The sequence below is a fragment of the Rhinolophus sinicus genome, chromosome 17, assembly GCF_057876585.1.
Source record: "Rhinolophus sinicus isolate RSI-liver-muscle chromosome 17, RSI-T2T, whole genome shotgun sequence".
Taxonomy (NCBI): Eukaryota; Metazoa; Chordata; class Mammalia; order Chiroptera; family Rhinolophidae; genus Rhinolophus; species Rhinolophus sinicus.
Genome location: NC_142517.1, coordinates 197,509,954 through 197,522,349, shown reverse-complemented (window position 1 = coordinate 197,522,349; position 12,396 = coordinate 197,509,954). Strand labels below are relative to the sequence as shown.

General features: G+C 47.8%; 1 protein-coding gene across 9 annotated transcripts; it reads left to right on the top strand.

Annotated features, from left to right (window-relative positions):
• Positions 1–445: 445 nt before the first annotated feature.
• On the top strand, positions 446–11,027 carry LOC109452706 (regulated endocrine-specific protein 18-like). Of its 9 annotated transcripts, XM_074313741.2 has the most exons (7): positions 447–716; positions 3,959–4,009; positions 5,096–5,219; positions 5,426–5,465; positions 5,578–5,685; positions 6,089–6,190; positions 7,534–7,661. In XM_074313741.2, exons 1-6 carry the CDS (start codon positions 647–649, stop codon positions 6,173–6,175), a joined length of 480 nt encoding a protein of 159 aa, XP_074169842.2. In that variant the 5' UTR covers positions 447–646; the 3' UTR covers positions 6,176–6,190; positions 7,534–7,661. The 9 variants fall into 9 exon arrangements, with proteins under 9 accessions (XP_019597433.3, XP_019597435.3, XP_074169842.2 ...); XM_019741874.3 differs by lacking the exon at positions 6,089–6,190 and having other exon boundaries at positions 446–716; positions 7,534–11,027; XM_088794391.1 differs by lacking the exons at positions 447–716; positions 6,089–6,190 and adding an exon at positions 882–1,151 and having other exon boundaries at positions 7,534–11,027.
• The last annotated feature ends 1,369 nt before the right edge of the window (positions 11,028–12,396 follow it).

Here is a 12,396-nt window from a genome sequence, read left to right as displayed (position 1 = left end):
GTTATACACCATACCAAGTAGAATTTATCTCAAGAATGCAACTAGGGGACCCTGTGTTTAGCAGTTTAGTGGGGATTCTAGAGAGAGGGGTCAACTATGTCAACAGCAGCCCACTTTTAAAAGCAGGGCTCTGGGGCCGGCCCAGTGGCTCAGGCAGTTAGAGCTCTGTGCTCCTACCTCCGAAGGCTGCCGGTTCGATTCCCACATGGGCCAGTCGGCTCTCAACCACAAGGCTGCCAGTTCAATTCCTCCAGTCCCACAAGGGATGGTGGGCTGCGCCCCCTGCAACTAGCACAGCAACCGGACCTGGAGCTGAGCTGCGCCCTCCACAACTAAGATTGAAAGAACAACAACTTGACTTGTTAAAAAGTCATGTAAGTACACACTGTTCCACAATAAAGTCCTGTTCCTCTTCCCCAATAAAATCTTAAAAAAAAAAAAAAAAAAAAAAAAAGCAGGGCTCTGACGCCAGGACAGGGAAAAGCGGGGTTGGGGGCCTTGTCACCACCCTCCATAATTGGCCGCGCTGCCAGAGAGGGGTGCGCAGAGCTGCGGCTCCGGTTGCGGTTCCCGCAGCAAAGCGAGCGCGCCGGGGGAGACCAGGCAGCGGCGGCGGCTGGCGCGAGCGGCCCGGGGCCCAGCAGGGATGCGTCTGATTCTTTGCTTCCTACTGTTGAGCAGCCGCCCCGGGGGCTGGGACGCCATTAGTCCCCAGGGTCAAGAGGAAAGCCGGGGGAGGGCGGGAGCGGTCCCGGGAGGAGGGGTTGAGGGGCGGTGGGTGCACAAAGCTAGGAAGCTCGGGAAATTGTAGGCGGTGGGAAGAGGAAATTAGATGGCGTCTTGGAGACGGGGGAGGGGTGGTGGGTTAAAAATCAGAACACGGAGGCAGGACCGAAGAGAAGCGGAGCGAGGGAAATTTGGGGGTCGGGGGAGGTTCCGCAGGAGGAATGGAAAGGACCTCCGAGTGGTCCAAGGGACACAGATCCAGGCCACGAGGCCACTGGAGAAACAGGAAGTGCCGAGGGTCCAGGGCGGAGGTGCCTGGAGCTGAGGGCTAGGCAGAAGGAGCCGGGCCCGCGGGCATCCAGTCCCGACCTCGGGAGGAGACTGGGCCCAGCCAGGCGCCAGGGCTTCCCCTCCAGCCTGGGGAGGTGGGTGGGGGTGACACGATCGCAGGTTAGAGGGATGGCTGCGGGCGGGAGCGGCAGACGATGTGGAGGGCTTCTAGCCTTCCTTGCACTCGCGCCTTTTCCCCTCCACCGTGTCTGTTCGCCGGTCTTTGAACTTGGAGACCAAGGCAGAGGACTTTGTGCGGCGCTGGGGTTTCTTAGAGGGCTGGGTGAGCGCGAAGCGCGCCAGGCTCTATGCGGGTACTTGGGCCCTTTCATTCGGGAGCCGCCTCAGTCCCCCCCGCCCTGCACCCGGCCCAGGGTTTCCAGTCCTGGTCACTGCAGGGGCTGTGTCCAGGGTCGCTCCCTTTACCCTTTGCCTTTCAGTCCTGGGATCTCTACCTCAAAGACACAGCTCCCCTCCCGAAGTCCCTTCCCCCACAGAGCGCTGGGCTCTCTCGCTCTAGCGAGCTTTTCTCTCTCTCTCTCTCTCTCTCTCTCTCGTTTTAAATTCTCTTCTTTATTTTTGATAATTATCTTCTATCTATGTCCGGAGACAGTGGTTAAGTTTCCTTTTAAAATAATTTTACTTGAATGAAAAACATGAATCAATTTAAAGGAGTAAGCCGATAACAGTCCAGTGGCACAAAGATAAGCCAAGAAATCATGCCGGTGGTTATCACATAACTGCAGTTTGGGGAAAGTTGTTGTGGGGACAGAGTCCCAGAGAGCAGTTTTCAGGCTCTCAGCCTCAAGTGGAGGGGTGCTGGCTCTGGTAATAGATGGCGGTCAGCTGTGACTAGTTGGCTGTCAGCTGTAACCATGTAGCAAATTAGCCACTGATATAACTGCTGCGACTGCGTTGGTTGGTTGGTTGGTTGGTTGGTTGGTTGGTTGGTTGGCAGGAAGGCAGGCAGAGAAGTAGAAGATGGATTGCAGATTGTGTGGATCCTACTTCATGTGTCTCGACCATCCGCCAGCGAAAATATAGTGGTATGACTCCCCTATCTATGGCTCCCTGGGTGTTCCCTTTTGGCCTCACCATGTCCTGCGTTCTTATGTGGAGAGCGGGACCAGAGACCCCGCATGACATCCCGCATGACAGTTGTGTTAAGCTATAATGCTTCCATTTTGATAAACTAAATTTATTGGTGACTTATAAATAACTTTTTTTTTTAACAGGACTTTATTGGGGAACAGGGTGTACATCCAGGACTTTTTTTTCCAAGTCAAGTTGTTGTCCTTTCAGTCTTAGTTGTGGAGGGCGCAGCTCAGCTCCAGGTCCAGCTGCTGTTGCTAGTTGCAGGGGGCACAGCCCACCATCCCTTGTGGGACTCGAGGAATTGAACTGGCAACCTTGTGGTTGAGAGACCACGTTCCAACCAACTGAGCCATCTGGGAGGCAGCTCAGCTCAAGGTGCCATGTTCAATCTTAGTTGCAGGGGGCAGAGCCCACCATCCCTTGCGGGACTCGAGGAGTTGAACTGTCAACCTTGTGGTTGAGAGCCCGCTGGCCCATGTGGGAATCCAACCGGCAGCTTTTGGAGTTAGGAGCATGGAGCTCTAACCGCCTGAGCCACCGGCCCGGCCCCCCCCCCCTTTTTTTTAATAAATAACTTTATTGAGACATAATTCAACCATGTAGTGGTTTTTAGCATATTCAGAATGGAGTTGTGCAACCATCACCACAATCAATTTTATAACATTTCATCATCCCCCAAAGAAACCCATCCTCTTTAGCAATCACTAACTATTCTTCCTTCTAATCACAGCCCCACTCAACCAATTTAGACAACTACCAATTTACTTTCTGTCTCTATGCATTTATCTATTCTGGACATTTCATATAAATGGAATCATACAATACGTAATCTTTTGTAACTGCCTCCTTTCACTTACAATAATGTTTTCAAGGCTCATCCATGTTGTAAATGTATCCACTTCATTTTTTCATTAATGAATAATATTCTATCATATGGCTATATCGTATTTTATTAATCCATTCATCAGTTGATGGACACTTGTTTCTACTTTTTTGGCTGTTATGATTAATGCTGCTATGAACCTTCATATAGAAATTTTTGTGCGGACATATGTTTTAATTTCTTTTGTGTGTACACCTAGGAGTGGATTGGCTGAATCGTATGGTAATTCTATGTTTAGTGTTTTTGATGAACCACCAGGCTGTTTTCCACAGCAGCTGCATCACTTTACATTCCCACCAACAGTATATAAGGGTTCTAGTTTCTCCACATCCTCACCAGCACTTGTCAGCACTTGTTATTATCTGTCTTTTTTATTCTAGCCATCCTAGTAGGTGTGAATGGTATCTCAGAGTGGTTTTGATTTGCATTTCCCTGATGGCTAATGGTGTTTAGCATCTTTTTATGTGCTTCTTGGCTGTTTGAAGATCTTTAGAGAAATGTCTATTCAGATCCTTCTGAATAGACATTTTAAAATTGGGTTATTTGTCTTTTTATTGGGGTCTTCATTGTTAGGATCTGCTTGTGAGTTGGAGGAGGAGAGAAATTCAGGACGGAAAAAAACAAACTGGGTTCTCTGCCATCCCACTCCATCTACCTGGATTGAGGAGGGCCTATATGGTAGGAAGGTCATTCCCCACATTGTGTAGGTGGGCATACTGTGGCTGACAGGAAAAGAAACTGACTGGCCAGCCCTAACTCTCTGAAGCCAGGTCCCATGCTTTATTCTTCCAAGGATTACAGAACTCCTTGCAGCTCTCTTCTCAGGAAGCAGCTGAACTCCTTCCCCCATCCCTAGCCTGTCCGCCTGTCTGTTCATTCAATTTTTGTAGCCATCTGAGGCCCTTCTCACCTGTCTGTCCACAGGCTGCCTCTTTGCCCGAAGTCTCTGTTCTCACATAGAAGTCGGTGCCAAGGGTGAGTGAGACCCAGAAGACGAAGAGGCAAAGAGAGGAAGTGAAGGGATAGTGGGGAGATACTGGTAGGGTGTGCTCCAGAAGCTTCTGCCTCAAGGAGAGACCAGAGCGCTGTAGGAGAGAGGCTGGACCTGTCAGATATTGAGGTAGAGAGGGAATCCCTAACTTGGCATTAAAAGCGTCTTCTTCAAACTTTTCTGCCGAGCTTTTTCATCATACCCACCTCTAGAGCCTCCCCTACCCAGACCCTGGGCAAGACAGGGGTGGTGGTCTCCCAGCCCCACAGGGGAACTGTTCACACTTGGACTCTTTAGAAGGCACAGTAGAGGCAACTAGAAGCCCCTGGAAGAGGCCAGCATCCGTTTTCTTGGAACTGGTCCAACCCCCTGGTGCTCTCCGAGTGCTCCTGAACCAAGAATCATGAGGTCCCCAACCAGAACCCCTCCCTCCCACATATCCCAGACTCTGAACTGGGGCAGTGGGATGCTCAGAGTGTATGGCAAATAGAAGACATGAAAGATGGGGGGTGGAGAGTGGGAGGTGATTCCTCGGAAAAAAGTGTGACCCTTCCTGAAAGCAGAGTTTTCATGGTTACAGGGTTCAGAAGGGAGCTCTGCTTTGAGTTCCAATTACTACTAATAATAGTCATAGGGTCTAATGTGTGAGTATAATGCCTTAGTGTTTTAAAAGCACTCTCCATCCTCAACCTGATTTGATTCTGACACAGCATCATTATTAAATTCCCATTTGATCGCTTACTATATGCCAAGCACTGTGCTAAGAAACTTGTATGCATTACTTCCTTTAATTTTCTCACCAATCCTATGATGTTAGTCATTTCATGGATGAGAAAACTGAAGCTCAGCAAGTTGAATTAAGTTTCCCAGGGTCACAGAGCTAAGAGCAGGGATCCAAATGCAGAGATGGGCAGAAGGCAAACTCCTGTACACCAGCCAGTCTGACCCCTCCAATGCCCTGTGGTCCTTATGCACTTTGGGAAAAGCAAATTGTAATCACACTCTGATTTCTGGGATGGGCCAATCATACTGTCCCAAGGGTAAACTCACTCTATCCTTTAACCTTGCAGGACTGTTGTGGAAGGATGGTGTCACTCCGGCTGTGAAGACCCAGAAGATACCCAGGCTCCATGCCCCAGAAACCTGCATGAGGAATGGGCAGGCAGACTTTGCCACCAAAACCACTGAGCTGAGGTGTGTGAGGCCTGTGGTTTGGTAGACTGAGCAAGTGGGAAGGGAATGAGTTACAGCTACAGGTAGGAGCTGTCAGGAGTCCAGGGAATAGCCTATCTGATTTCAGCCAGAAGCAATCCCATGATCCATTAGTGATGTCTGCTAATGGAAGGGGTTAGGACGCATGGCTCCTATTTGCTGCCCCTGGCTTAATCTTTGTCTTCTAGGGGCAAGCATGAAGAGAAACTTCAGCTGTTGTTCCCTAAGGTGAGATTCCCTCAGGGATTTTTGAAATCCTTCATATGAGCCCCATCTCTTTCCCTCTGGGCCCTTCCGTCCTTTTCTCTTCATCCTTGACTCCTGGCTTCCTTCCCCTCAGAGTCTAGTGACTGAGGTGAAGAGAGAGCACTGCTTGAAGAGCACTGCTGAAGTGGTTCCAAAAGTCCTGAAGCAAGAAATGACCAACCATGGCAAGGCCCCGCTGCAGGTGAGAGGGCCTGGCCTTGTCCAGGAAGACAACCCACCAAGGGCCTGTTTAAAGAGGGAGTCAGGATGAAGAAAGGGATAGACATTGGCTAATGAGCCTGAAGGAGAACCTTCTGGAAGAGGGGGCATAGAGGTTGGGAAAGAACAGGGCTTTCAATACAGACAGAGCCAGGTCAATCTTGGCTCTGTCGCTGTCCAGTTGTGATGTTGGGCACATTACCTAAGCTCTTCAAGTTCCTTCTTGAAATGGGCATGATAATAATAGCAACTCTCCTGAGTTTCTATGGGGATTAAAGACAATATGAAAAATGCCTGCCAGGGTTGCTGGATTGAAGGGAAATTCTTTCTTTTACCACTAAAGGGCGCCCACACTTCCTCAGTCTCTCACAGACACCTTTCCACAGATTTCAGCCACTGTGGGTGCCAAGGCTGGGATCCTGCACTGGCCTCTTGTTCTGGAAGATCAAGCACAGAGCATGAAGGGCCTGTAGGAGTCTACTTCAGAGGTCATCCAACTTTTAAAATATATGGGCTCTCTGTTTTTCTAAGAAAATCTTGAGTAGGACATGACACGAATCCCCATCCTATATAGCTTCTGTCCTTAAATAGGAGAAGAGTGGTGCCCAGAGCCCCTCACATTCAGCCTCCCTTGCTCTGCACTGTGGTGTTGAGGAAGTCACCTGGGCAAGGCTCTCAGACATCTCTTGGGACCCTTGAGCTCCTTGGAGCCCAGATAAAAAAAAACCCAGGCATCTAGTAGTTATCTACCCACCTTTCCAGCTGAAAAATGGAATGGACAAGCATGGAGCAGGCTGGACCAGGTGTCCGGACTCCCAGCCTGCTGCCTGCACAGCCCCAGCCCGCCTTCATAGACCCCAGTACAGGGTGAGCTGCTTCACACATCTCTCCACACTACGGATAGCCTGAGAAGGTGACATTTGAACTTTGACCTAAATGGCACAAGGAAGCAGCCAGGGAAAGATCTGGAGGAAAAGTCCCCAAGGCAGAGAGAATTACAAATACAATTTCCCTTACGTGAGATTGCAGGTCTCCTTAGGACAACAGACAGAATGGCCTGTGGTGGAAGGGGAGCTTGGACAGTAGGCCCAGGACTGCTTAGGGCTTGTAGTCTATAGGCAGGGGTTGGGTTTTATTCAAAGTGCAGGGGGAAATCATTGGGGGATTTTAAACGAAGGGACTAGGACAATATGATAAACATTTTATAAAGATATACTGATGGCGCTGGAAAACGGATTATGAAATGGACAAGAGTAGAAACAGGTAGACCTGTTTGGGGCTCTTGAGTTGTCCAGGTGGGATCTGGTGGTACCTTGGACTAAGATCACGGCAGCATCACTGGGAAGGTCCTAGCTGGGCTCCATCCAGAGGCAGTCTGCACCCCAGTGGTGCTCCAGCTCCTCATCCCTTTCAAAGAAACTGGTCTCCATCCCCGTCACCATGGCAGCCATGCTGCCTTAGCTTAGATTGCTTGCTGGACCACACAGCTGGTCCTATGACTGACCTCATGATGGGGAATGGTTGTCATGGTTCTATTAAGTATGCAGACAACTTGCTGCCATTCTCCTCCAGGCTCAGGGGACCAACCAGGTCTGGCTCATGGAAAGTCCCAGAAAGGATACAGGATTAGAGATGGAGCCCAGGCAACGGCCTATAGAATTCTATTTCACAGGTCTTCCAACTCTCAGAAGTGCCTGAGTCACCCGTCTCGTCTCATGGCTTATTCAGCTGCAGACTGCTATTGAGGCTTATTCTGAATTTGGTGGGGGAGGAAGTGACAACCCTTGTCTCAGTGCATTCATTGAAAACCCCTTGTTTCTCCCCGTTTTAGGATATCTTGGAGCCATTCCCTAAGGACTCTGGGGAGCCTCCTATCCCCCACACTTTCCCTTGTGCTCTCAAGAAGGGCAATTTTAGGCTGACCCAAAACTGGATTATTAAAGCCAATTTTCAAGCAAACTCTTTCTACAGACTTTTCTGGAGGCAGGATGGGTGGGGTTTGGACCTGCCCAGAGTCTCTGAGGTGACATGGGAAGGATGGAGTGTGGGGTACGGAGAACACAGCCCCTGGTTGTGCTGAAGGCCTGGTTTCAGATCCCTTTCTCCTCCCACAGATCATTTCTAAAGCAGGTGAAGGCAAAGCAGAATTGCAGCTACAATGATAGCCATCCCCACCTACAGCTTTCAGATGTGTTTTCTTGATCTTCTTTCCTTTTGTAGAAGGAAATCCTTCCCTCCAGACCCAGGTCAGGCAAGCCTTGGACTTTGCTCTGCCTTTTGAGGTTCACAGTGCCCTCCGGGCATTAGGGTCCTCTACGGAGCAGTCATACCAGCCCCAACCCCAAGAAACCATACAGAGAATTCTACAACCAAAGGCTATGCACATGTAACATTTTGATGCCTGTGGGCAGTTTACCCCTGGGAAAGAGGAGACCAGCCAACATTGCTCAACCTATCCAAACTCCAGATGTCCCACGCCGTGAGCTTTATATTTCTCAAAGCACCTTCACACTCAGCTCAGTGGATCCTCACAAATGAGAGCACATGGGAAAGTATCCAAGCCACTGTCTTAGTCCATTCGGGCTGCTATAACAGAATCACATAGAGTGGGAGGCTTATAAACAATGGAAATTTTATTTCTCACAGTTCTAGAGGCTGGAAAGCCCAAGATCAGGGTACTGGCAGATTTGGTGTCTGGTGAGGGCCTGCTTCCTGCTTCATAGAAGGTGCCTTCTTGCTGTGACCTTACATGGTGGAAGGGGCGAGAGATCTCTCTGGGGCCTCTTTTATAAGGGCACTAATCCCATTCATGAGGACTCCATCCTCATGGCCTAATCACTCCCAAGGGCCATCTCCAAATACTGTCACCTTGGAGCTTAGGTTTTCAACATATGAATTTGGGGGCTAGGGTGGAGAACACAAACATTCAGACCATAGCACCCATCCACTTATAGAACCCACAGAAATTAACAGACACCATTCTAGTAATATAGGCTTAATCACGTTGCCAATGTATATCTTCTCCCTTCATCCTTGCATCTAAGGACATAGCTAAATATAACACTCAACTCATCATATCAATTCATACAGTACCTACCTAGTTCTCATTAGTTAGGTTGACTCCGACCACCTGCCCTACTTTTTCCCATCATACATTCACTGTCCTGGCCACTGCAATACATGGTTCCTGCCTCAAAGCAATGGAAGACCAGTCAGAGAAGTGAGTCATACATGTAACATATTCATGCAATGGATAGTTATTGAATACCTGTGTAGCAGACCCTGCAGTTGCCCTGATTCATACCCTGGTCTGAATCTGAGCTTACCTGCAGCTGCAGGTGGAAATTATCTGTGCATGCTGACAGCTTCCCACATCAAACCCTGGGCTCTCTGCTTCTCCTATGGGTCTTCTGGAATACCAGAGGAAGTCACCTACCTGTGCTCAAGACAGCCCTGAAGTGTCTGGATTTAACAACCCCCCTCCCCCCAGGCAGCCCTCAACCAGTTAAAGATTGAGTTTACTGGAGAGATATGCCAGCATATCCTTTCCTTGATGGGTAAATCTGAGACACATTCTATACAGATTCTTGGGGGCTCCCAGTAGGGTTCACTCCCAGTTCCCCACGGTGATGGTTAACTTTACATTTCAGTTTGACTGGGCCCAGATAGCTGGTAAGACATGATTTCTGAGTGTGTCTGTGAGGGTATCTCTGGAAGAGATTCGCATTTGACTCGGTAGACTGAGGAAAGAAGATTACCCTCACCATTGGAGTTGAGCATCATCTAATCCATTGAGAGCCCAAATAGAACAAAAAGGTGGAGGAAGGGCGAATTTGCTCTCTCTGCTTGAGCTGGTACATCCTCCCCTGCCCTTGGACATTGGTGCTCCTGGTTCTCGGGCCTTTGAACTCAGATTGGGATTTACACCATCAGCTAGCACTGTTGGAGAATGTATTGGTAAAGGACAAGAATGGAACAGGTAGACCTGTTAGGATGTATTGTTTTGGTCGAGGGGACACTTGTGGCTTGGACTGGGCTATCACAGTGAGTTGAGCACCTCCAGTTGGGCCATGCACTCTACCAGAGGCAGCCTGAAACAGGGGGAATCCAGACCCTCATGCTCTCCAAGGAAACAGCTTCTGACTCCTGTCACCATGGCAACTGTGTTTTATCTGTCTGGACTGGTCACTGGGGTGACATCATCAGCACCAAGTGACTGATGCCCACAATGGGAACTGGTTGCCGTGGTGCTAAAGTGTGTAAATAAGAATCTGCCATTCTTCTCAAGGTTAGGTCCTTGACTAGCTCTAAACCTAAGGGAAAATCAGGGGAGGGAGAGCTCAGAAGGGAACCAAGGAGAAGCCAGCTGTCAGGCAGTTGCTGAGTCACTACGCCTCAGAACTTGCCCAAATCAGGACTGCTACTAGCGCCTGTCATTTATTGGGGGAGGGGGAGTGTTCATTGCAGGGGTTGGGGGGGGTCCTCCAGCACATAAACACAAATTCCAAGTCCAAAGAGCTTCCTTGAACTGTTTCCTTCTCTGAACAAAACTTGGAGGCATCCCACATCCCCCACCCCTGCATTGCCATTCAGGTTAGTCTAGGACAAACTGCTTCTGGACTTTTAAAATGGGTTTAGTTGAAATTCCTTCTGTAGCCTTGTTTGGTGTCAGGACAGGTGGGCTCCAGCCAGACCCTCTGAAGTAAACTATGTAGGACCAGAACAGAAGGGACATTTGGAGCAGGGATATAGAATAGAATCCTTGGTGCAGATGGAGGCCTGGTTTCTGAACCTTTTCTCCTTCTGCACGTCATTCATAGTGTGAACGCAAGGCAGGGTAGGACCACAACTGAATTGCAGTCTTTCCTCAACCACTCCCCTGCCGCTACCCACTACACTTTATGGTGGTCTTTTTCCCTTTGGGAAAGGAGCTTTCTTTGAACCCCAAGTCCAATAGGCCTGAGAACCTCCTCAGTCTTCTGAGGACATTACTCGCAGCATCAGGGCCCCCTCCAATGAATAGCGAAAAGCACAGTATCAGTGCATGTGTAATTTATCATTCTCGTAGCTATTTCCCTGGTAGTTTGACATCTTAAAAGGGAGAGGGAAGCACACCCACCTATGCTCAACCCATCCAAAGGCCATTATGTCCCTTTTTCCTGTAGCATTATACTTCTCAAAGAAGGTTCACACTCATTTGCTCCTAGACCTCAAATTGTTTCTGTAAATAATTTTAACGTATTATGGGTAACACAAATCTATGATAACCAGGTAAAACTCCAGTTCCTGGCATGACAAGTAGTTTGTGTCAGACTCTCCTGTTAACATGACTATATATATATATATATATATATATATATATATATATATATATATGTATATATATATATATATATATAACTGTATGAAAGCATGGAGACCTACCAAAAGCAAGACAAACTAGAAGGAATTTAATTCTTGAAAAAAGCAAAGCCTACTGGGGTGAGTACCACATTTAACAGGCTTTTCCCTAAAGACACTTCACCATTCCCTGCAGCACACAGGGAAACAGAGCTCAGGCAGAAAGTGACAGTCTGCCTGGCCGAGGAAGCAGAGGCTGGAGTACAGAAACATCAGAGTAGCTGGAAATTGAGGGAGAAAGCTGGAAAATGAGTGAGCTACAGAGAGAGAGGTGAACCCAAAATCCACATGCAAGTTCCCCTCAGATCCTTAGCTACCTTCTGAAATGGCACACGTGCAGGGTGAGATTCCAAGAAGCCTAGTGGAAAAGTTAATAGCCAAACAGGGATTTTTTAGAGGCTGCCACAGTGTTAGGGAGACCAAGTTTGGAGGTTAGGACCCATAACATTAGAGGGCCTTGGTAAACACCTTGGGGTTTTTATTGAAATCCTTAAAAGACCATATCTTAGATATACTGTAAATACAAAGGCCAGGACTAAGGGAAACAGCCGAGAATTAAGACAGAACCAAAATACTCTGGCCCTAAAATAATCAGGCTTCAAGGTTTTTCTGCCAAAAATTTAATTGTAATAAAACTTTCTCACAAAGAAACTCAGGCCCAAACACTTAAAGAAGAAGAAATAGCAATCTTAAACTCTTTCAGAGCATAACAAAAGAGACAATACTTTCTGACTGATTTTATGAGGCCAGCATAACCAAACTTTTGGAAGAAAACATAGGAGAAAAATCTTTGTAAGTCTGGGGTAGACAAATATTTCTAAGAACACAGCATTAGCCATAAAAGATAAAATTAATAAATTGGACTTCCTCAAAATTAAAGTATTTTGCTCCTCAAAAGACACTATTAAGAAACTTAAAATGAAATGTTCAGAGCTAGAGAAACTATTCAAAACACCATTTATCTGATAAAGGAGTGCTATCCAGAAGTACCCAGAGAATTGTGCAAATTAGGAGTTGTAAATATTTTTAGATATTGTATTCATTTCCAATCACTGCTGTAACAAATCACCTCAAACTTACTAGTTTAAAGCATCAAAAATTTACTTCCCAGTTCTGGAAGTCAGAAGTCTAAACTCAAGGTGTCAACTGGGATGTGGTCCTTCTGGAGTCTTACAGGGAGAATCAATTTCCCGGCCTTTTTCAGTTTCTAGAGGCTTTTTGCATTCCTTGGCTTGGAACCCCTTCCTTGCAGTATTCCAATCTCTTGCTTCCAATGTCACATGTCCCATTACTG